The sequence below is a fragment of the Anomaloglossus baeobatrachus genome, chromosome 1, assembly GCF_048569485.1.
Source record: "Anomaloglossus baeobatrachus isolate aAnoBae1 chromosome 1, aAnoBae1.hap1, whole genome shotgun sequence".
NCBI classification, from domain to species: Eukaryota; Metazoa; Chordata; class Amphibia; order Anura; family Aromobatidae; genus Anomaloglossus; species Anomaloglossus baeobatrachus.
The window spans coordinates 294,744,806-294,771,207 of NC_134353.1; the positions used below are offsets into that span (position 1 = coordinate 294,744,806).

Consider the following 26,402-nt stretch of genomic DNA (forward strand, 5'->3'; position numbering starts at 1 on the left):
GAAAGCAAGTGCGATTGGGGTGACAACTCAGAGGACTGTTGTTTTTTTGGATGTTGAAGTTGAGGTGGAGGAGAGTCCACTTGTTGGAGCACTTGCGATCCATTCAAGCATGTTCTTTTTTGGTGCATCATCTACCTTTTTTACAGTTGTTCGGTTCCGTAAAAAGGGGAGCACATCAGATTGGCCATGGAAAGTAGTAGACATCTTACTTTTGCTGGAAGATGGCCTTTCTTCAGCAGATGTTAATGTAGCTTTCCCACCTACCCCCCGGACACAAACTTTTTTTCCTTTTCCAACACGCCTGTTCCCCTTTCCACCAGCATCTGTCCTTTTGCCACTCATTTTGTTAGCAACAAGACTGGACACTTAAAATGTGGTAGCAAAAATGGAGAGGTGGTGTAGATTGCAGAGGTGGTCTAGCTTTATTGACAGTTGAAGAACCATCACTGAGTATCCCGGTCAATTTTAGTATTCCCCTAACAGTGGCAGCACAGTTTGCAATTAGAATTCCATAGCAAAAATGGTCAGGAGTGTACAATGCAGAGGTGGTCTAGCTTTATAGACAGCTGAAGAACCAACAATGACTACTTTAGTATGCCCCTAACAGTGGCAGCACAGTTTGCAACTAGAATTACGTTGCTAAAAATTGACAGGTGTGTACATTGCAGAGGTGGTCTAGCTTTATTGACAGCTGACGAACCAACACTGAGTATCCCAGTCAATTTTAGTATGCCCCTAACTGTGGCAGCACAGTTTGCAATTAGAATTGCGGAGCAAAACTGGACAGGTGTGTAGCATGCACAGGTCCTGTGGGTCAGTGGACAGCAAAGGAACACTAACTTAGTATTCCAGACACTTTTAGGATGGCACAAAAAGTGTCAGCTCTTTGGGCAAATAAAATAGCGTGGCAAAAATGGGCAGGTGGGTACAATGCCTGGGTGCTGTGGGTCAGTGGACAGCAAAGGATTACTAAGTTAGTATTCCAGACACTTTTAGGATGCCACAAAAAGTGTCAGCTCTTTGGGGAAATAAAATAACCTGGCAAAAAATGGCCAGGTGGGTAGAATGCACGGGTGCTGTAGGTAGCAGGACAGCAAAGCCCAGCACAGTGTTTGCACGGTTCTGCCTAGCAGCTATGGCTATGAACGCCTGGAAATCAGCCCTGAAAAGGGCTGAAATAACCAGTAGTCCCTAATCCCTAAAGCACTGTGTAGATTGCACTGCATCTCTATAGCGCACAGAGCAGCAGTAACTGCGGGAGTAGTGACTGCCACCCACACGCAGCAGACAGATAATGGCGGCGACAGGGAAAATGGCCGGATCTTATCGAGCAAAGACATGTGACATGCACAGCCTATGACACAAGCCCTTGCTTGTCTGGCAAAAATCCACTGTGCAGTGTGTGTCTCTGTGATTTGCTGACAGCCTGGCCCGCCCCACTGGGAAAAAAAAAATAAAAAATTGATTGCTTTTTTTATTGTCTGAGGGAACCAAAAAGATTTTTAAATAATCAATAAATGGAGAAGAACTTCTTCAATCCCCCATATGTTATATAACCAAAGGCACTATACTGTGCATCGCCTTCATTAGAGTATCAGAGTCTTACCCTATTTATAGTATTCAAAAACTAATTTCCATTTTAAAGTGAGAACAAACAGACACAATGCTATCAAATCTTATCCATTTTTGTCCTAGAGTATGGATGGGAGAAGATATGTACCATTACTGTGTCAATTGCCACAACTGTTGGAATTTCTTGGACTAGTATTAAATTGTTTGCTGTTGAACACCACTTCACACAATGGATAGAAGATATTGAGCCTGATTCATCAGGGCCGGCATTGTTCTCTTTATGATGGGGTGTATTAAAGTGAGATGCTTCATAAAGGGGTACATAGATTTGGAGCATCTAACGAGTGACGTGCGGTCAGTGCACTACGCTAGAAATCTGATTCAGGTATTGGCAGGTGCTGGAGTGAGGATTCTGGAGTATGGAATACCACAGCTCATCATGAACTAGACAAGCTGTGGCATCCCACCCCTACAGCGCTCCCATCCCACCCATCTCCACTAATTTTGTTGGATTTAGTAGAATCTGGCAGAGATTGCCAAAATACACTAAATTTATGGGAAACACTGAGTTGTAACTAAATTTTGCTACTTTTCGAAACTTTGTTGGATTTGGCCCATTGTATGGACTTAATTGTAAATTTTGGTAGCGTTCTTAAGTTACGCATTGATATTTAAGAGCTGTTTTTTGATGTTATGCATTTTAATATTATTGAGGTAATATCAATTAATGGCTAAACATATTTGTAAAAATGTGTATAACATAACAAAGGCATGGCCCTTGAATATTTTTTTTATATAAGTGACCGCCATACAGTAAATTACTAAACCACAATAGTTATATGTCATCTGGTAAATGTCCCTTTCATACTTTTGTCACATGACAGGTATTTATTGCTACTTATAATTTTCATCACTTTATATAGTATTGTGACTACACTGGAATTGTATATAACATTTTTTTTCTGCTCATTCTCTTGGTGAATTAAAGTCTTTCCATGTGTCAGACTTATTTTGTGACATTGCTCATTTCATGAAAAATTGCTTCACAAAGTGCCTCCATGCTGTGTAATTTGTCTGTTTTTCTGCCGTTTTGTAGAATATTTTTTTTATTCTCAAATGGGAGGTCAAGTAATTAGAAATGCCATTAAACATATCAACGCTTTCTTCTGAAATTACTCCTTCAAAAAGTTTTTCATTTCTGAAGTGCTGCCAGCTTCCAACATTGAATGCTGTCTAAGAAGAAAGAAATGTTTTTCTTAATTTATCAAGTTTACTTGATGATTTAACCATACAGTGCCACAAAACTTTCAACAAAAGTTGAACATCCAGATTTAGGCTAAGTTCCCACAAATAATATTTGGAGTATTGTTTTTGCGATGCGTATTATCGTGTGTAAAGAAATGCAGAGTACTATAGTTCTACCAAATCATTTGGGACTTAGGGGTACTTTGCACGCTGCGACATCGCTAGCCGATTGTAGCGATGCCGAGCTTGATAGTCCCCGCCCCCGTCGCAGATGCGATCTCTTGTGATAGCAGCCGTAGCGAACATTATCGCTACGGCAGCTTCACACGCACTTACCTGTCCTGCGACATTACTCTGGCCGGCGACGCGCCTCCTTCCTAAGGGGGCGGGTTGTGCGGCGTCACACGGCAGGCGGCCAATAGAAACGGAGGGGCGGAGATCAGTGGGACGTAAACATCCCGCCCACCTCCTTCATTCCTCATTGCAGGCGGGACGCAGGTAAGGAGATGTTCCTCGCTCCTGCAGCTTCATACACAGCGATGTGTGCTGCCGCAGGAACGAGGAACAACATCGTACCTGTCGCTGCAGCGAATTTATGGAAATGAACGACGTGACACAGATCACCGATTTTGGACTGTTTTACGCTCGTTCATCTTCTCTCCTAGGCTTTACACGTTGCGACGTCGTTACCGGCTTTTATGCTCGTTAATGGTTGTGCGTCACTTTCGATTTGACCCCGACGATATCGCAGTAGCGATGTCGCAACGTGCAAAGCACCACCTAGGCCTCATTCACTTTCATGTTGTACGTACATGTTTTATGTTTCTTCACGGTGCAAACTATATTCCTTAGTCCATTCAAAATGTGTGTGTTTTGCACGGACGTGGGAAAGAGGCCTAAAACATGTACAGCTCACGGATGACATCAGTGTGCCATACATGTGCTGTTTGTGTTTAACAATGCAAAATATAGGAAAAGCTTTGTAACTTATTTATCCATCTGTGAAAAACACTGACGAGAAACTGATGACACACTGATGGTAAAAACGGACACACAGACCATATACTGATGACACACTGATGGTAAAAACGGACACACAGACCATACACTGATGACAAACTGATGGTAAAAACAGACACACAGACCGTACACTGATGACACACTGATGCTAAAAATGGACACATGGACCGTACACTGTTGGCAAAAATGAATTAAGAAATAACGTGTGGAACACCATTCTAAGGCGGGCTTTGCACGCTGCGACATCGGTAACAATGTGTTACTGACGCTGCAGCGATAGTCCCCGCCCCGTCACAGTTGCGATATCTTGTGATTGCTGCCGTAGCGAACATTATCGCTACGGCAGCTTCACATGCACTCACCTGCCCTGCGATGTCGCTCTGGCCGACGACCCGCCTCTTTACTAAGGGGGCAGGTTGTGCGGCGTCATAGCGACGTCACACAGCAGGCAGCCAATAGAAGCGGAGGGGCGGAGATGAGCGGGACATAAACATCCCGCCCACCTCCGTCCTTCCGCATAGCTGGCCGGGACGCAGGTAGGAGATGTTCCTCGCTCCAGCGGCTTCACACACAGCGATGTGTGCTGCTTGCTGGAACGAGGAACAACATCGTACCGTCGCAGCAGTGGCATTATGGAAATGTCGGACCCTACACCGATCATACGATAATGACGCTTTTGCGCTCGTTAATCGTATGTAAAAGTCTTTACACACTATGATGTCGAGAGCGACGCCGGATGTGCGTCACTTTCGATTTGACCCCACCGACATCGCACCTGCGATATCGTAGTGTGCAAAGCCCCCCTAAGTCTGAACTGGGTGCAAAAATCCTAAAACACTTCACTATATAGAGAGAAGGGCTGCACACCAGTGACAGTGCAAGGGGAATACATGTAATACAGATACTGTTGTATGAATACTGGCATGAAAAATACAATAGCTATATTTGAGAATGAAAATGTGACAATGGAATCTGCATAACTGCCATGAACTAAAGAATAAACAGAAATTTAGCTATTGAATTGATCAATACAACAGAGCCCCAACACCTTGTCACGGTATTCTCTTACTTTGGGGTCCCTAGCTAATGTGTGTCCTCTCTTGCAGTTAAAAAATCTGATTGTGTGTGGGCAGCTGAGACCCAGGCTATTTATGTATCATGTGGACTGGTGATAGGTGTGGGTTGGGTCGGGTTCACAAACGAAAGATTACAAACCAATTTTGTACTACAACCAGGGTTTTGCACCCAGTTCAGACTTACAATGGTGTTCCAGATTTTATTTCTTAATTGGTTTGTAGTCTTTCAAAAAGTAAAAAAAAAGGTTTAAAAAAAGAAAAAAAAAAAAGGAAAACCTAAAAGTTCAAATCACTCTTCATTCACCCCATTGAAAATGAAAGAGTTAAAAAAATAAAAAAAATACACACATTTGGTATCACCGTGTTCAGAAATGCCCGATCTATCAAATTATAAAATCAATTAACCTGATTGATAAACTGCGTAGTGGCAAAAAAATTCCAAACACCAAAATTATGTTTTTTGGTCATTTCAAATTTTGCGCAAAATGCAATAACAGGCAATAAAGATGTAGCATCTGCAGAAAAGTGGTACCACTAAAATCATCAGCTCGAGATGCAAAAAATAAGCTGTCACTGAGCCCCATATCTTAAAAAATGAGAACACTATGGGTCACGGAAAACAGCGCAAAAAGAGCGCCACTTTGTTTGGACAAACTTCTGAATTTTTTTAACCTCAACTAAAAGTAAACCTGTACATCTTTGGTATCTATGAACTCGTACTGACCTGATGCATTACACTGACACATCAATTGTGCCATATAGTGAACATAGGGAATAAAATACCCCCAGAACAATTGTGCAATTGTACTTTTTTGCAATTTTTCTGCACTTGGAATTTTTTTTGCCATTTTCCAGTACACTATACGGTAAAACTCATGATTTCATTTAAAAGTACGACTTCCCCTGCAAAAACAAGCACCATATGGCAAGATTGCCAGAAAAATAAAAAAAGTTACAGCTCTCGGAAGAAGGAGAGCAAAAAATAAAAATGAAAAACGGAAAATAGCCTGGGGTTGAAGGGGGTTAAGAAGTTTATTCTTCAAAATGAATCACTGGTGTTTGGCAACACACAGATTTTGCAAAATGACATGTATTATTCTGGCCAAATTTGTGCTAAAAAAATATAACGGCGTGCCCAAACACCAGTGACCACATTTGGGATATTGCCACATTCGGGAGAAATTGCGTAAAAAATTATGTGGTCCATTTTCGCCTATTATCCTTTGTGAAAATAACAAACTTGGGACTAAATTATTATTTTAGTGAAAAATAATATAAATAAATTAATAAATGTCCATAACAAAATGAAACATTATTGCTATGTTTGAACCTTTTTAACTTCCGAACAAAATAAAAGGATGTTTGAAAAATTATGCTGATAGAGAAAAGATATGGGAAATTATATTTATTAACTCGTTTGAGTAGTAAGACTATCATGTTTACGGGTGTAAAGATTCAAAGTTTGACAATTCCACTCAAATTCAACCTTCATGAGTGCAGCACTGGCTCCCCGCCACTACTTTGGTAATTGAATTTTTATTACACTGGTGACATCATATAAGCAGCACATGTAAGTGCTCTGGCCTGTCTCCGAGCTCAGGGCTCCTGCATTGATGTTGACACTACACAACACTGAACTCAGTTACTGGCCATAGTGGTGACCCGCACACTATTGATGTGACGTTACCACTTTAGCCACCTGGACAGTGAGCTCAGCGACTCATACACTGGTCTTATTGTGTGCTATGAACCTGAGTGCACAAGTACTGAGCTTAGTGACTGGCTAGAGCAGTGACGCATGCTGTTGACATATCATTAGTGATGAGCGAGTATACTTGTTACTACTTGGTACTCGCACGAGTATCACTGTACTCGGGCTACTCGGCGGGGACCGAGTAATCTCGCGATACTCGTGCTGTACTCGTGGTCTTCATCCCTGCATGTTGGCGCTCTTTTGAGAGCCAGCCCTCATGCAGGGATTGGCTGGCAGACCACTGCAATGCCACAGCCCTGTTAGTTGTGGAATTGCAGTGATTGGCCGGCCTGCACAGCGTGACTGAGCCTTTATACCGGCGGGCGCGCTGTGCTCTGCACACAGCCATCCAGACAGTCTGTGCAGGGAGAGTGTTGCTGCTTCAGGGAAAGGTTTGCGGCCCTTTATAGTTATTTCCGTAGCAGGGCTGCAAACAGTGTGACCAGAAGTCCTTCTCAGGACTATTATAGTTGTATACAGGCAGGCAGGGTATAGCCAGGTCGGAGTACAGTAGCAGAGTCCTTCTCAGGACTATTGTTGCTGTATACAGGCAGGGTATAGCCACGTCGGAATACAGACTAGTGACCAGAAGAGTCCTTGTCAGGACTATTGTAGCAGTATACAGGCAGGCAGGCAGGCAGGCAGGGTATATAGCCATTCCTAGTGGTGACCGTATACCAGCCTTCATCATATCTGGGGCTGGTGTACACAGTCTAAAACAATCCTGATAGTGTCAGACTTCTCAGTAATTGTCGCTCCTAAAAACCTGTTAGGTTCTTAGTGCGTCCGTGCTTGCATTTAAAAACCGCACGTGTGTGCCTGTCGGTGGCAGCGTACAGGTGCACGTTTTGCACAAACTATTATATAACGCACAAGTCTAGTGTATAATACACGTCAGTCAGCAGTGTCTGATAGTGTCAGACTTCTCAGTAATTGTCGCTCCTAAAAACCTGTTAGGTTCTTAGTGCGTCCGTGATTGCATTTAAAAACCGCACGTGTGTGCCTGTTGGTGGCAGCGTACAGGTGCACGTTTTGCACAAACTATTATATAACGCACAAGTCTAGTGTATAATACACGTCAGTCAGCAGTGTCTGATAGTGATAGACTTCTCAGTAATTGTCGCTGCTAAAAACCTGTTAGGTTCTTAGTGCGTCCGTGCTTGCATTTAAAAACCGCACGTGTGTGCCTGTCGGTGGCAGCGTACAGGTGCACTTGTGTGCGTTTTGCACAAACTTGGATATAACGCACAAGTCTAGTGAATACACGTCAGCACAGCATTGCAAAATGCGCAAGGGCGTTGGCAACGAACAAGGAAGTGGACAAGATGGTGGTGCAGGCAGAGGCCGAGGTCGTGGGCAAGCTGTAATTTCGCCACAACAAAGGGCCACATCTACTCGCTCGCACGTCCTGTCCCAAATTCTTGGGGACCGCAGCAGTACACCGCTCTTGAACCAAGACCAGTGTCAACAGGTTGTTAGTTGGATAGCGGATAATGCTTCTAAAAACCTGTTAGGTTCTTAGTGCGTCCGTGCTTGCATTTAAAAACCGCACGTGTGTGCCTGTCGGTGGCAGCGTACAGGTGCACGTTTTGCACAAACTATTATATAACGCACAAGTCTAGTGTATAATACACGTCAGTCAGCAGTGTCTGATAGTGATAGACTTCTCAGTAATTGTCGCTCCTAAAAACCTGTTAGGTTCTTAGTGCGTCCGTGCTTGCATTTAAAAACCGCACGTGTGTGCCTGTCGGTGGCAGCGTACAGGTGCACTTGTGTGCGTTTTGCACAAACTTGGATATAACGCACAAGTCTAGTGAATACACGTCAGCACAGCATTGCAAAATGCGCAAGGGCGTTGGCAACGAACAAGGAAGTGGACAAGATGGTGGTGCAGGCAGAGGCCGAGGTCGTGGGCAAGCTCTAATTTCGCCACAACAAAGGGCCACATCTACTCGCTCGCACGTCCTGTCCCAAATTCTTGGGGACCGCAGCAGTACACCGCTCTTGAACCAAGACCAGTGTCAACAGGTTGTTAGTTGGATAGCGGATAATGCTTCCAGTCAGATTGGCACCACCACAAACACTCTGTCTTCCACACGGTCAAGTGTCAGTAGCCGTGATACTGCACCGCACATTTCAGAACCTGATCCTCCTTCCTACCACAAGGCTGAGTACACGTCCTCGGACATTACTGATCCCACACTTGGACACTCGGAAGAGCTGTTCACGTTTCCATTCGCACATTCTGGCCTCTCGCCAGCTCCTGTTGAAGTGGGTCATGAGGAGATCGTATGTACAGATGCCCAAATATTTGAGCAGCCACGTTCTCACGAAGTTGGCAACGTGTCTCAACAAGGGGTGGACGATGATGAGACACAATTGTCAGGAAGTCAGGAGGAGGAGCAGGGTGTGGAAGAGGAAGACGACGTGGTGGATGATCCAGTAACTGACCTAACCTGGCAGAAGGATATGCAGAGCGAGGACAGCAGTGCACAGGGGGAGGGAGGCGTAGCATCCCAACAGGCAGTAAGAAGCAGGGTGGTGGCTCCAGGCAGAAGTCAGGCAACCGTTCTCCGGAACAACAACACGACACAAGGTGCCTGTACAAATGTTAGGTCTTCCCGAGTCTGGCAGTTTTTTAAGTTGGCTCCAGATGATTCTAAAAAGGCCATTTGCAACACCTGCCGTGCCAGCATCAGCAAGGGTACCAAAACTAGCAGCCTGACCACCACCAGCATGATCAGGCACATGTCAGCCAAGCACCCGACTTTGTGGGATGTACAACAGAGTAGAAGAGCAGTGCTTGCTGATGTCACTGCTACGTCTTCGCTTGTTGTGCATGCGAGCAAATCCCCTGTCCATGCTGCCTGTGAACAAGCCTCCTCCGGTCCTGCACCTGCAGTTGCCTACGCAGAAATAACACCATCATCAAGCACGTCCTTGTCCCAGCGCAGCGTTCAGTTATCCATTCAGCAAACCTTTGAACGCAGGCGCAAATACACTGCCAACGCCCCACATGCCACAGTTCTAAATGCTAACATTTCGCGACTGCTTGCTCTGGAAATGTTGCCTTTTAGGCTGGTGGAGACAGAAGCATTCCGCGACCTGATGGCGGCAGCTGTCCCACGTTATTCGGTCCCCAGCCGCCACTATTTCTCCCGGTGTGCCGTCCCCGCATTGCATAACCACATGTCACAAAACATCACACGTGCCCTGAACAACGCTGTTTCACCCAAAGTCCACCTAACCACAGACACGTGGACAAGTGCTTGTGGGCAAGGCCGCTACATCTCGTTGACGGCACACTGGGTTAATATTGTGGAAGCTGGGACCCAGTCTGAGCGAGGGACGGAACACGTCCTTCCCACACCAAGGTTTGCAGGCCCTACCTCAGTCAGGGTTTCACCCACACTCTACAGCTCCGGAATGTCATGCTCTTCAGCCTCCTCCTCCTCCTGCGCATCCTCATCCACTTTACCCTCCACACCAGTCCCAAGCTGGAAGCACTGCAGCACTGCCTCGGCGAAGCGGCAACAGGCTGTGCTCAAGCTAATCTGCATAGGTGACAAACCCCACAATGCAGAAGAGGTGTGGACAGCTCTGAAACAGCAGGCAGATCACTGGCTCACACCTCTGAACCTAAAGCCAGGAAAGGTCGTGTGTGACAATGGCCGGAACCTGGTGGCGGCTTTGAGGCGAGGCCAGCTGACACATGTTCCATGCGTGGCCCATGTGCTCAACCTCGTGGTTCAGAGGTTTCTAAAGTCATACCCAGAGCTGTCTGATCTGCTGGTAAAAGTTCGCCGCCTGTCTGCACATTTTCGAAAGTCACCTACTGCTTCAGCCGGCCTTGCCGGCTTTCAGCGCCGTTTGCATCTTCCGGCTCACAGACTGGTGTGTGATGTCCCCACGCGTTGGAATTCAACTCTGCACATGTTGGTCAGGATATGTGAGCAGAAGAGGGCAGTTGTTGAGTACCTGCATCACCTAAGCCATCGGGAAATGGGTCAAACTCCACACATAACACCTGAGGAGTGGAGATGGATGTCCGACCTATGTACCATCCTCCAAAACTTTGAGGACTCCACCAAGATGGTGAGTGGTGATGACGCCATTATTAGCATCACCATACCGCTTCTCTGCCTTCTAAAACGGTCTCTGCTCAAAAACAAACATGATGCATTGCAGGCTGAGCGTGATGAGTTGGAGCAAGAAACAGTAGTGGGTGTGGGTGATAACACACAGCCCAGCCTCGTCTCATCACAACGTGCAGTGGAGGACTTTGACGAGGAGGAGGATGAAGACATGGAGCAACTCTCCGGCCAAATTGAGGATATGACATGCACACCAGTCATATCCTCGGTTCAGCGTGGCTGGCCAGAGGACAGGGTAGATGAGGAGGAGGAGGAGGAGGAGGAGGACAGCATGTTCAGTCATCGTGTTGGTCAGGATACTGAAGCACTGGCTGTTAAGAGTCTGGCGCACATGGCTGACTTTATGGTAAGCTGCCTGTCTCGTGACCCTCGCGTTAAAAACATCTTGGCTGACAATCATTACTGGTTGGTAACACTGTTAGACCCACGCTACAAGGAGAACTTTATGTCTCTTATTCCCAAGGTGGAGAGGTCAGCCAAAATGCAGCAGTTCCGGAAGGCCATAGTCACGGAAGTAGGCAAAGCATTCCCCTCACAGAACGCTAGCGGCATAGGTCAGGAATCAGTGGACAACCAAGGCGTACAGCCGAGAGGGGCACAAGTCCAATCCGCCAGAGGTAGGGGAACAGTCTTTAAGATGTGGGACAGTTTTCTCAGCCCCTCACGTACCACAGCCCCTGAGGTGCGGGGTAGTGCCACAAGAAATCCTAAGTTTGCCCAGATGCTCAAGGAGTACCTTGCAGATCGAACAACTGTACTCCGACATTCCTCTGTGCCTTACAATTATTGGGTATCCAAGGTGGACACGTGGCATGAATTGGCTCTCTACGCCTTGGAAGTCCTGGCCTGCCCTGCCGCTAGCGTTTTGTCAGAGCGTGTTTTTAGTGCCGCAGGTGGAATCATTACAGATAAACGCACCCGCCTGTCAACTGAAAATGCTGACAGGCTGACTCTGATCAAGATGAACAAGGGTTGGATTGGGCCAGACTTCACCACACCACCAGCAAATGAGAGCGGAATTTAAAGTTTGTAACGGGAATTTGCCATGTACCTCCACTCACCCATGGGTACACACTTCTGGACTTTGGATAATCACTGGACTGCTCCTCCTTCTCCTCATGCGCCACCATGATGACCGTTACAATAGTTAGGTCTTTGTTTCAGGTATACCCCAGTGGTAAATTTTTTCGCCCATTCTTTCAGAATGGACATTACAACGACAGGAGACCCGCTCCTTTGCAATGGGAACAATGTTTTGAGGCCCTCATGCACGTCTCTATCCAGGAACAATGTGGAGCCTCCCAATTTTTGGCTGCCCTGCCTAAGGGCTATACTACAATAGACCCACTTCCTTACAATGGGCACTTCAGGTTTACAGGCCCTCATGCACATCTCTATCCAGGGACAATGTGGAGCCTCCCAATTTTTGGCTGCCCTGCCAAAGGGCTATACTACAATAGACCCACTTCCTTACAATGGGCACTTCAGGTTTACAGGCCCTCATGCACGTCTCTATCCAGGGACAATGTGGAGCCTCCCAATTTTTGGCTGCCCTGCCAAAGGGCTATACTACAATAGACCCACTTCCTTACAATGGGCACTTCAGGTTTACAGGCCCTCATGCATGTCTCTATCCAGGGACAATGTGGAGCCTCCCAATTTTTGGCTGCCCTGCCAAAGGGTTATACTACAATAGACCCACTTCCTTACAATGGGCACTTCAGGTTTACAGGCCCTCATGCACGTCTCTATCCAGGGACAACGTGGAGCCTCCCAATTTTTGGCTGCCCTGCCAAAGGGCTATACTACAATAGACCCACTTCCTTACAATGGGCACTTCAGGTTTACAGACCCTCATGCACGTCTCTATCCAGGGACAATGTGGAGCCTCCCAATTTTTGGCTGCCCTGCCAAAGGGCTATACTACAATAGACCCACTTCCTTACAATGGGCACTTCAGGTTTACAGGCCCTCATGCACGTCTCTATCCAGGGACAACGTGGAGCCTCCCAATTTTTGGCTGCCCTGCCAAAGGGCTATACTACAATAGACCCACTTCCTCAAAATGGGCACATTAGACTCAAGAGGCCTTCATGTACGTCTCTTCTCAGGGACATCGAAGTGCCACACAATGTTTTCACAAAAAATCTTTCATGTAATCTCCAAAAGTAACATACACCAGCTCTATCTCACTATTGGGTATGTGCCCTTAACATTTCCGCCATGAAAATTCATTTTGGTGTCATTTTGGAAGGTTTTCTGGTGAGTCCGTAAAAATGGCGTAAAACGCGGACAAAATTGTTCACAGCTGTGACTTTTGAGTGATAAATGCTTCAAGGGATCTTCCCCATGCTGTTGCCATATCATTTGAGCACTCTTCTGAGACTTTTGTGACATTTTTAGGGTTTCTACATGCTGCCGGGGGTCATTTCATAAAAATACTCGGGTCTCCCATAGGATAACATTGGGCTCGGTGCTCGGGCCGAGTACACGAGTATCTTGGGATGCTCGGCCCGAGCCTCGAGCACCCGAGCTTTTTAGTACTTGCTCATCACTACATATCATCACTTCTGTACTCAAAACACTGGTACTGGAACAGTAGCCATGGTCGGTGCTAGACCCAGGGAAGATGAGTATCTGATGAGTTTGTTGTTTTATATATTTTTCTAACTTTGTTATTTTTCTCACGCCTGAAAGTGGTCAACCTCTTTAAGGTCAAAATTAGGTCCATCATAAAGGAGTTAAGTATGACAAAGATAATAATAATAATGATAATCATAATAAATATTTAATATTTTATTAATATTTTCTCTGTTTTCCAGGGAACACCAGGACCAGGAAAGTATGAAATAACACGCTACTTCGATGTCTCAAACAGGTTGACAAAATCTGGTGATATTCGTCAGCCACCTTTTCTTTCACACTCTAAAGTAAGAAAATATTGCAAGTGATTTTAAACCAAGAGAAAAGGGATGGAGGGCACCGATTCACTGCCAGGGATGACCCCTGGCAGCATAAATATAATCAGAAAGGCAAGAGGAAAAGAGTATGTGCCACAACAAATTTTTGAACAAATATGTAAGCAACAAAGGCCCAAACAAGCTGCTGAGGGTCAAATTGCCACCACGCGTATCATCACATTAAAGGTTGACTTTCTCAAAGGCAAGATCTCGTTGCCCTTGAGAAAGTCACCCTTTGAGGTGACGATACATGTGGGGCCAGTTCCGCCCTCACCCTCAGCAGATTTTACCTTACCCAGGTCTCTCTAAGGCTTGTATATGTAGGGGTTCTTCTTTAATTTTTTTTCTCCTTATCTCATTTTCTTATCTGTGACAATCTGTGTTGGCTTAGATAATCTCTATCTTTATTTGATTTAAGGATCTTTATATTCACTTTGCATCCTTGAGGGTTAAGGTTGCAGGTGAGATGTCACACAGTCAGATCTTACCAGTGATGCAGGAACAATACAGGTCGCAGTAGCGACCTGTATAACGATCTCAGCAGTCACTGGGACTCTGTCACACAGTGTGAAACACAGAGTCGCCTTTGAAGAAAATGGCCTGGACCATTCTCCTAGGACTAGAGATCTCACAGTAGGGGCCTGATCGCTGGTAGGTGTCACACATAACAAGATCGCTAACGGGATCGCTACTGCGTCACGGAAACCGTGACCCAGCTGCGATCTCGCTAGCGATCTCGTTATGTGTGACGGTACCTTTAGGCTGGAATCACACTTGTGAGTGTAAAATCGGACCGAGTCTCATGCTAGAAAATAGCATGAGTTCTGTCCGAGTGTTGATCAGTGTGGAATGCAACAGCAATGTGATTCTGTGATTTTTCTCATGATTGTAGTCCATGTGCAATCCGTGTGTGATCCGTATGGGATCCGTTTTTATTCTCACAAACTATGTCATCTGCCATTTAGCTCTGCTACATGGCCGCTGACAGCAGACACAGAAAGAGCCATGTAGCAGAGCTGAATGGCCGCTGACAGCAGACACAGACAGAGCCGTGGACTCAGAATGAAGTCGGATGAACTTCACCCGACTTCATTGTCATCCCGCGGCTCTGTCTGTGTGTCATGGCCTGATTTTCGGTCACCGATGAAGGTCTCACCGGTGACTGCAAATCCCCTGAGTGACAGTGATCTGCGCGATCAGCTGTGCCGTCACTGAGGTTACCCGCGGCCACAGCAGAAGTCCTCCAGCTGAGATCTGTGGCCGCGGGTAACCTGAGTGACGTCACCGCTGATCGCGTGGCTCACTTCAGTCGCTGCGGGGAGCTCACAGAGAGCAGTCGTGGTCTGTGGCCGCTCTCTGTCAGCTTCTGATGTAGCAGAGCTAAGAGCGTCGTGGTATCTCTGTGGATTACGTTGGACTTGGAAGTGTATTTGGGGACTTGAATAAAGTGGTGAAAGAGGGTGGGGGTTTTTTGTCATTTATTTCAAATAAAGGATTTTCGGGAGTATGTGTTTATTTTCTTTGACTTACAGGTTAATCATGGAAGGTATCTCGGGGAGACGCCTGCCATGATTAACTTAGGACTTAGTGGCAGCTATGGGCTGCTGCCATTAACTCCTTATTACCCCGATTGCCACCGCACCAGGGCAATTCGGGATGAGCCGGGTGAAGTGCCGGGTCTGTCGCATCTAATGGATACGGCAATTCCAGGCGGCTGCTGGCTGATATTGTTAGGGTGGGAGGCTCCCCATAACGTGGCGCTCCCCATCCTGACAATACCAGCCTCCTGCCGCATGGCTTTACCCTGGCTGGTATCAAAATTGGGGGGAACCGCACGCCGTTTTTTTGTAATTATTTATTTATTTAATTTACTGCACGATATGGACCCGCCCACCGGCAGCTGTGATTGGTTGCAGTGAGAGAGCTGTCACTCAACGTGGGGGCATGTCTGACTGCAACCAATCATAGGCGCCTGTGGATGGGGAAAGCAGTGAATACTACATAGAATAATGAGCGGCCGGCTTTTTCAAAAGAGGAAAAGCCGCCAGAGCTTTGTGACAGCCGTGCAGCGCCGTGCCGGTGATCGGGGATCGGTGAGTATGTGAGAGGGAGGAAGAGGGATAGACCGACAGAGAGACAGACCGACAGAGAGAGAGAAACTGACAGACAGAGATAGAGATTGACCGACATTGTCAGACCTCACTCATTTCCAGTGTTTTCTGCAACATGCGATAAATGTATTTAGAAAAACAGACGTCACTAGGATGGTCCGTGTGCCGTCCGTGTGACATACGTTTTTTTCACACACCCATAGACTTTCATTGGAGTGACTCGCACGTGAAACTCACCAAAATGCAGCATGCTGCGATTTTTTTTCTCAGTCCGATTTGGACTGAGAAAAAATAGCAGATTGGAGCTGCCTCATTTATTAACATTAGTCCAAGTGCAATGCGAGATTTTCTTGCATTGCACTCGTGCGAGTTAACACAAGTGTGACTCCAGCCTTACACTGTTTATACTGCATAGCCCTTTTACATGTTGTTCCTGGGTATGGTTGGTGTTTTTCATCTGCAATTGTACTGTGTATTTACTTAAAAACTGTCTGAAGATTTATTTACTTATCTTTGCTTACCATTTAACCTTATACCTGAGGGTGTGTACTCTGTACTCTATTAGCCTTTGTGTTTTTTTTAAATCTTTTTAACTCTTGTTTGGTCTTTTGTTCCTGATTATATATACCATTATTTATATACAGTATATATATATATATATATATATATATATATATATATATATATATGTACTGTATATATAGAATTTTTATTAAACACACACACACAAACATATATATATATGTATATATATGTGTGTGTGTTCAATAAAAATTCTATTTTTTATGGTGATCCCCCTCTTATTGTGGCGCATACTCTTTTCTTTTGGCCTAAGTAATTTTTATATACAATATTCTATTCTATAGTGTCTTGTAGTAACCCACCTATTTTTAACCACCGGGCAAGATAAAGCAGAAAGCTATGTACTGCAGCTCACAGCTGTTTGCTTTACTTTGGCTGGTTAACAAAATTAGAAAAAACTGGGGCAAAGCACCATTTCTTTGGTGGCTGCAGGCTTCTATTTTTAGGGTGGAAAGGGCCCATTAAACCTGGACCTTCTCTGCCTGATAATACCAGCCTGCAGCTGTCTGTTTTACTTTGGCAGGTGATCAAAAATGGGGTGGACCCCACATCATTTTGTCAAATATTTATGTTTAAATAAGTAAAAAAAGCAAGCCTGGCTTCCCCTCTATTTTTGATAACCAGCAAAGGTAAAGCAGACAGGTGTGCTTTACCTTGGCTGGTTATCAAAAATGGGAAGAACCCAAGCTTTTTATTTTTTTTTATTATTCAATTGTTTACTTCCCAGCAGGGAACTGGGAGTCAAAGATGCATCCAGGCATTTTTCTGTTCTCCCCTCCCCTCTAGTGGGGTCTGCCAGAAAAATGCTCAAGTTCCCTGTACACTTCCATTATACTTGTTACTAGAATTGAGCTGATTCATGTAACGAGCACTCGAGCACTTCAGTGCTCTTTCATCACTAATTCCATCACTAAGTCTCTCTTTAACAAATGAAAATAAACAATTGTGATTTGAAAATGAATAGTTCTGCACACAAATTAGCTGCCAATATTTAATCACACAGATATGTTCTCCTAAGAAAGACAAAACCTCACTTTTTTCTTAAATATTAAGGTTTATTAACCTTATTGGTTGACCAATAGCACTGTAGTTGATCAAGAAAAAAAAATAAACCATTAAAGGTACGAATTGCCTAATAATTGTGCACGGAGGGTACATGGTTATGTAACGTAGTAGGAAATTGACCCTTCAACTGCTCTACATTAATACCACTTACTTTTAAATCCTATTGTTGACCCTTTCCCATCTTTAGACGTATTTCTGTCATTAACCTCAAAGAGAATTAATTTTTTACAAATAAAATGGAAAATTGTCCAACTTTTAAATTTTTATGTGTTTTGTGCTCTGATTAAAATATGGCTATAAGAGTTTTCCAAATCACTGCATCCTTGTTTTCTTTACCTTTCATACAGAGTCACAACTTTTTTGGAAGTTTAGTTGTATATGTATTTTAAAACCTAAACAACAGAATGTTTTGAAGTTTTTAATCATCATTTTCTTGTGTGCTATATTAGAGATTTCTGCCTGTGAAATCAATCACCCCAGCGCCAGGCACATATAATGAACAGCGCACGGCGCTTGAGGCTTTGAAGAAAACATCAAGTATTGCACAAACTCCTTTCGGCCATACTGCAGTCCGATTTACTAAGGAGCCAAAGATGCATCGAGCACCAGGTAAAACAAAAAAATAATATATTCTTGACAAAGTATTATGCTCATATAAAAATGCAGAGATATGATGTTGTTTCATTAAATTTTTAATGATTTTATTTGAAAAGACAGAAGAACTCACCTATACTTTTATCTCCAACCTTTAAATCCAACAAATCACCACAATTATAATTACACTTTATTAAATTGTTGCAACAGCTGTTAGATTTTGCAGTATTACCCTCCAAGGGATTTTCCCTAAATTTATCACAGTAGCTCATGATAATTGTTAAGTTTTGCCTAACTTTAAACCATCTCTTGGTTGTTCCCCTTTAATTCCTTTTTTGTATGCAAATTAGTGCTTTTTAAGACATGCCCTTTAAGATTAGCCACATCCCCAACAATGTAGAAATTTGTGACATTTTTATCAGCAGACCAGTTTTGCCTCAGCAATTGGCTGCAACAACGATGTTTGATGTAGTCATGACTAGAGATAGGCGGACTCGCAGAAAACTGGGACTGGTGGGTCCCTGCTAATTTTTTTTAAAAAATCTGGTTCCGGTTTGGAATCCAGTACCTATATAAGTCTATGGGAACTAGAATCCAGCGATTAAAAATGTTGGTGGAAGGGATAGGGGCATAGGAGCACAAGCATTGTACTCACTGAAGCTCCGTGTCATGGCTGGCCACTGCTTCCAGGATGCACATTCGCTTCCGGAGCTGCATATGTCTAGATCGTGCACTAAAAATAAAGGTAGATGTTTCTTCCAGGTATGACGTAATTTGTCAGGTGATGAGGGGGTGTGTTCAAAATGCAGCCCGGTTTAGAATAAACTTTCTTTTTCTAAGTCCATGTGGGCATGGAGTTGTTTATAATAGAAGACCCCTAAATGGGGGTGGGAGAGCAGATCTCTGCGCCACAATAATGTGTCCTCCTCTGCCCATCCTGAGCTTCCTGCTTCATTTTTCATGCAGCAGGAGGCTCAGGATGAGCTGCACCCGCGATGATGTGTCCTCCTCTGCTCATCCTGAGCCTCCTGCTGTATGCAGCAAGAAGCTCAAGATGAGCTGCGCCTGCGATGATGTGTCCTCCTCTGATGTCTCCTCCTCTCATCCTGTGCCTCCTGCTTCATGCAGCAGGTAGCTCAGGATGAACGCGATGTGTCCTCCTCTGCTCATCCTGAGCCTCCAGCTTCATGCAGCAGGAGGCTAAGGATGAGCATTACGTGTCCACCTCTGCTCATCCTGAGCCTTCTGCTTCATGCAGCAGGAGGCTTAAGGCCACTTTACAAGTAGCGACATCGCTAGCGATGTCGCTAGTGAAAGCACCCGCCCCTGTCGTTTGTGTGTCAAGGGCAAATCGCTGCCCGTGGCGAACAATATCGATAGGAAACGTCACACATACTTACCTTTTTAGCGAAGGCGCTGTGCTCGGCGAACAACCTCTTTTTTAATGGGTAGGTTTGTGCGCCGTCACAGCACAACGTCACACAGCGGCCCGCCAATAGAAGCAGAGGGGCAGAGACCAGAGACCAGCCGCATGAACGACACGCCCACCTTGTTGCCGGCAGGATGCAGGTACGTTGTTGTTCATCGTTCCTGGGGTGTCACACATAGCGATGTGGGCTGCCTCAGGAACGACGAACAACCTGCGTCCAGCACCAGCAACTATATTTGGGAAATTAACTATGTGTCAATGATCAACGATTAGGTGAGTAATTTTGATCGTTAACGGTCGATTGTAGCTGTCACACCCAACGACGTCGCTAACGAAGACGGATGTGCGTCACGAATTCCGTGACCCCAATGATATCTCGTTAGCGATGTCGTTGCGTGTGAAGCGGCCTTTAGAATGAGCACAATGTGTCGTCTTCTGCTCATCCTGAACCTCCTGCTTCATGATTCATGAAGCAGGCAGCTCAGGATGAGCTGCACCCGCAATGTTTCCTCCTCTGCTCATCCTGAGCCCCCTGGTTCATGAATTACGATTCTGACCCACAGATAGCGCCTGTCATTGGTTGCAGGCAATGCTGTCACACAAGCTAGGGGCACGTCTGACTGCAACCAATCACAGATGCCAATACGGCCGGTGGGCAGGGAAAGCAGTGCATATGTATGAGCAATGATGAGTGGCCCAGGGAGGCCGCAGAAGCAGCGTACAGCCACGCGGGAGCAGTTTACAGCTACGCCGGAGTCTCGGTAAGTATGAAGCGCTCAGTTCATTCTTATTTTCTTTATTATTTCTTTATTTTTGTTAATTTCTAGAGTGCCGGATCCAGATCAAACACTCGGAATCCCAGGCACCTTTAAAACCGGGCAAATCCGGACTTTTACAGCCCGGGTCCACCCATCACTAGTCATGACTCAACACCAAGGCAGCCTGTAAAAAAAAGAGCAGTGGGAAAGAGTAATCACTGGAACCAGTCAAGTGGAAAGACATTTTTTATTTTGTCCAACTAGCAATGGGTGACAGGCTGAAAAATCTTATTCCCAGAAAACCCCTTTCAAGAGGACATTTCATCAGCTTTAGCATGTTAAATTTGACACATCATGGAATATTGGCTGCAGAACAGAATAAAACATGGTTTTTATTAGTTATTATCCCATTTTTCATTGCAGATATATTTTCTAGTAAAGCTTAAATAGTAATTTACTCTTTAAGCAAGAGGGAACTAGCAAAGATTCATCTTTGTGAGCACTTACTTTTACTCCTGCATGACATTTACCAATCATAAGTAGGAGGTGTCATACAGGCAAAACGAAAACACCCCCCAGAGAAGGTGGTAGGAGGAGGTAGAGTACAGCAAAGATGACAATGTGGTGAGATGAAATCTGCAGAGGTAGAAGTGTTTATTATGGCACCTGTTCCTGCTCTGCTCCCCTCCCTCGCTTTCGATCACAGTAGGTACCAACAGTAAGATCAGTGAGAGCAGAGCTATGAGTCATTCTATGTTTCTCTGTTATGGAATCGGGAAAAGGCGACAGTGTATGTCAGGCACTGCAGACTGAGGAGGCTGAGATAGATAAAATACACATAGATTTTAATGGTTCCGCAAAACGCATTTCTGGGATGGCTTGTCCCCTTCATCAGGTGCTGCAAACTTGGCCAGAAACCATCGCTCGACTGAATGTCCCGCAGCAGATCCTGCTCTTTCTCTGGAGCTATCATTTGTTTCTCAGGTTTACATTGTTACTGGAGTTGTGCAAAACTACTGTAGGTGAGTGAACCACATAGTGGGACATTTACAATTGTGGGATACCGATTCATACAGGAGCATATGTTTCTCTGTAACTCACAAAGAAAGACTCCTGGGGTAGTTTTCAGTTTTTCCTCCTGCATTGCACCTACAACTTATGATTTGTCAATGTCATGCAGGGAAATGCTAAATGACCCCAGAGATGAATTTCTGGTAATGCTCCATTGGTTGAAAGTGAGATTAGAATCCAAACTTTACAAACTAATATCTCTCCAATGGAAATGGCAAATTAAAAAATAAACACTACATTTTATTCAGCTGTGCAGCCTCTATTCCATGATGTGGTGAGTATAACATGTCCACACTGGTGAAAGGCCCTCTTAAAAGATTGCTTCAATCTCTTCCCAGTTCCTATGTGTACTAGTACAAAAATCAGATGATTATAATATACCTAAGGACACCTTAACACTTTACCTTTATCTGCATTTCAAAAACTCTTTTTTTAAGTCTCTGAACATTGTTATAAGTAATAGGTTACATGTGAGGCATAATTTATTCTTCTTAATTCTTTTTCAGACCTAATATCATATTCAGATACTACATTTCATTTCTTTTATCATAATACTAAATTCTGGCTTTAAATATAGTACATTTCACAGATAATGGCAATGAAATGAATCTCTGTGGGAAGCCTGAACTGTAAAGTTTTCTAGATCATCCTTACAAAAAGAGCAAAAATGAATCTTGGCTTTCTGTAATGAAAAGCAAAAAAAGATCGCAGATAGGGAAATACGCTCGATTATGGACAAGATTAGGAATGGGATAAAACTTTTTAAGAAACTCTTTTATCATTGATTTTTTTTGCATTGCATTCAATAAATTCTGACACATGATCAATTGCACTAATTGTTCAGGAAAAAATGTAGTGTAATTTTTATAACAGAGCTCTCAATTATCACAGGCCTCCAATAGTATTATTCTTCTAATATGGGGCAGATGGACGTATTGCCCCCCACTGCAACACTTGCACCACTATAGTTACAACCCCTATGGCTAACTACTTTATTAATCATAACTGTCAATGTGTCTTGTAAGGCTTCACTCTCACTAGCGTATATATAATCGAGGCCATACTCATCCTGAAAAGTACGACGGGTGTCATGTGTGCTATTGCGCATGTTATTCGAGTGTGAATTTTTATCTTGCCTAGCATCCATAAATCATTTTTATGCAATCTGTTTGTAACATCAGAACACTCTATGTACATTCTTGCTAGTTATCAGAAATAAAAAAAAGCAATCAAATCTAAACATACAGATAGATATCCTGATTCTATATCACATCCCCTACATATTATACATTTTTACCCTGTAGTGACTTTCACATGGCACTAAAGGGTTTTTAGCCTGGTTTAACCTAATAAATAATTTTTAAAAAATGACAAGGTGTCCCCCCTATTTTTGGTAATCAGCAAAGGTAAAGCAGACAACTGTGGGCTGATATTATCAGGCTGGGAAGGTCCAGGTTATTGGGCCCTTCCCAGCCCAAAAATAGAAGCCTGCAGCTGGCCCAGAAGTGGGGTATCACATAAGATTCACCAATTCTGGTGCTTTGCTTCAGCTCTTCTCGATTGCCCATGTCTGGTGGCAATTGGGGTATTGGTGTTTGGGGTTGAAGTCAGCTGTGAAGTATCAGCTGTCATCAAGTTATTAATGGAGAGGTGTTTATTACATTCTTACATTACTAACCCAGTAAGTCAAAAGAAAAAAACATACACACAAAATACTTTATTTTAAAAATCACTCCCCAACACTTTCCCTAGTTCACCAATTTATTTTTAAAAAGAAAAAACCCATGCAGGTCTGACGTAGTCCAGGGAACAAAACCTGAAACATATAAGAGCCCAATAACTATTGACTGGACTCTCTCAGCCTGATGATATCAGTTTACCAAAAATAGGGGGGACCCTACATAGTTTTTTTAAAATTATTTATTTAATAGGTTGAACCAGGCTAAACACCCTTTAGTGCCACATGAAAGTCACTAAAGGGTGCAAGTGTATAATATGTAGTGGGATTGTGACAATATAGCAGCAGGATATCTATCTATCTAGTCTACCTATCTATCATCTGTATCTAAATTTTTCTTTTATTATTGGTTGCCAGAAGGATTCTGGCTATGAACTTATGTGTGTATATTGCAAGAGATTCACTAATGGATGTCTATGGATGTGAGAAAAAAGTAGACACCCCATACACCATAATTGTACTGTCCGTTTTTTTTCTCGTACCCATAGACTTGCATTGGCGAGTCTCATGCAATATACAGCATACTGCAGATTTTTTTCTTCTGCCTGATTCCAGCTGAGGAAAAGCTTGCAGATGGATACTGCCTCATTGAATAACATTGCTGCAAGAGCAATACAATTTTTTTATCAGTTTGCTCTCGTCTTATTTAAATGTCAATGGGATCAAGGCTAGTAGTTTTTGTCTGCTTCCAGGTCCAGGTTCTTACAATATATTTAGCTATGGTATAGCAAATGAAAGCTTGAAGAAGGCAAATCAAGAGAACTTAACTAAAGCTGCCTTTGGATCTTCGGCTTCTCGTGCTTTGTACATTTCAAATAAGGATGCAGTGTGGACTCCTGGACCTGGACATTATGCAGTAAGTGTTATAGTACATATTACTGATCTGAGTTTTCTGTTGATACAATATGAATGACAAAAGTGCAAGATATTTCCTAAATAAAACTTTTAGAAATCTTCTGAATAACAGATGAGGGTGTAGGCTTCTGTAATGGCGGTAGGGCTTATCGTTCTTCATCTCCATTTTCAGAATAGTTTTGGGGGAATATTTCTACATCTGCAAGCTGCCTCCTGACCAAGAAAATGCACTTTAAGGCCCTGTGCGCACTAGAAAAAGGATTTTTCTCAAGAAATTTCTTGAGTCTTTAAGATTAGCGCACTTGCGTTCAAAAACGCACCAATAACACACTGAAAAAGGCATGCGTTTTTGCTGAGGTTTTGTGCATTTTTGATGCGTTTTTGATGCTTTTTTTCCGCAGGTTGGTCCCTGAGTTTTTTTTACCATTATCTATGGCAAAAAGCGCAGGCACCTGCAGAAAAGAAGTGACATGCCCATTCTTTTTCTCAAGAAATTCTACAAAAAGAATGTTCATGAGAAAAAAACACAGTGTTCGCACAGCTATTGTTTTTTTTATGGGTTTTGCTGGGGAATGTCTGCAGAAAGATTACAACCATTTTCTCAAGACATTTCTGCAGCAAAAACGCAAAAAAAACCCCACAGGTAAAAACGCAGTGTGCGCACAGGGCCTAAATCAGTTTCTTCTTTCCTCAATCCATTTTGACATGACCAAGCAATAGAAAGGGGAAATGGAGAAGGTGATGAAATGTCCTTTTTGATTATAGTTTCTTCTTTTGTATTACTTGATATCTTTAGTTAGTTTTAATCTGTTATATTGTTTTTATTAATAGCCCTGGCTGTGGTCATTTACACTGGTAAAATATGATGCTAGATTTGCGGCTTAGGCTTCACTGGGATTGTAAGGCCATTTAAGAGGGTTCATGTTTCATTATTTTGGGGAAACTATTCCGAACACACTTTATTAAATCATTGCTACTTTCACAAGGGAAACAATGTCTTTTAAAGCACAGGCAGCTTATTATTACATGCTTGTAACTTTATATCGCTATATTACTCAACAAAGTCCCAAGATACTATCTGATATTGGATAATGCTAATAGAATTTGCACAGAATTAACACACCTCTATCAAGTCAGCAAGTCAGGTTTGCCATTTTTCTACATCTAAAAGTCAATTCCAGAAGTGTTTTCATCTAAAAAAAGTCCAAGTATTTAAATTAAATTTTTCTGTTCAATTTATTTTAGATTTTATTTTTTTGTAATATCTCGATCTGTATTAAAAAAAAAAATAAAAAAAAAATAGAAATCTTAAAAGATTTACACTGGTGCTATTCTAGACTCTTAAGGTGGCTTTAGACACTGCAACATCGCAAACGACATCGCTGTAACGTCACCGGTTTTGTGACGTTATAGCGACCTCCCCAGCGACATTGCAGTGTGTGAAACACATCAGCGACCTGGCCCCTGCTGTGAAGTTGCTGATCGCTACAAATCGTTCAGACCCATTCTTTGGTTCTTTGTTTCCCGCTGTGCAGCATGATCGCTAGAAAGTTTCAGTGTGTAAAGGGGACTTTACAGCGACTTTGTTAGCGACTTCCCTTTCAAAAAGCTGCTTTACAACGTCCCCAATGACTAGCTAGGTCGTTCTGCAGGTCCGGATCGCTGTTGCGTCGTTGGCCAGGTCTGCCTGTTTGACAGCTCACCAGCGACTCACCAGAGACTTTGTAGCGATCCCGGCCAGGTTGGGATCGCTGGTGGGATCGCTGAAAGTCTCAGTGTGTAAAGGGGCCTTTACTTCTTGTTATTTCAGGAAATTGACATTAACATTAGGAGCAATAAATTGACTTAATCACTCTCAAAGGTCACTTTAAAGGGAAGGGGTAAAAGGGCTTTGACATCATCACCTATTGTGAATATTGGATCCCTTCTGAGCCTCAGAAGCTGACTAAACCGCAGTTAGTGCCTACTTATGACACTGTGGTAATCGGGTGAGACCACTTTACAACTCATGGAGTGTGTATCTCTGGATTAGTAAACTGGGTTCAAGGTATGGGCACTAAACTGGCATATTTGCAGTTTTCCAGAGAAAAGCATTAAGTGGATGTTAAAGAGTATAAACACCTGTTTGTAGTGGCTAAAATAGTCACTGTAGAAGTAGATAAATTTATCAAGAGGTATAATTTTTAAAATAACACTTACTTTGGGGGATTTTCTGCTACTTTGGCTCCTGTATAGCTCTGCAAATGACACCTGCAAGCTACCCCAGCAAAATCTGCCCTCTAAAAGCACTCCCTCCTTCTTCTGTTTAAGCCCTGCCATGCCCTACAATATTAATGCTAAATTGTGTAACAAATTTTGGGGTCATTAACTACTCTAGTGTAAGTACACTATTTGCTTATAAAATAACATTTTAGTGATT

At 43.6% G+C, this 26,402-nt stretch overlaps 1 protein-coding gene across 1 annotated transcript in view; it reads left to right on the forward strand.

Moving 5' to 3' along the window:
* The window catches only part of STPG2 (sperm tail PG-rich repeat containing 2), a 1,306,190-nt gene that overhangs the window by 299,650 nt on the left and 980,138 nt on the right, over nucleotides 1-26,402 (forward strand). Inside the window, exons 8-10 of the mRNA XM_075337064.1 lie at nucleotides 13,643-13,750; nucleotides 17,988-18,147; nucleotides 23,821-23,984. Coding sequence (XP_075193179.1) covers nucleotides 13,643-13,750; nucleotides 17,988-18,147; nucleotides 23,821-23,984 — 432 coding nt within the window. The remainder of the gene's footprint in view (nucleotides 1-13,642; nucleotides 13,751-17,987; nucleotides 18,148-23,820; nucleotides 23,985-26,402) is intronic.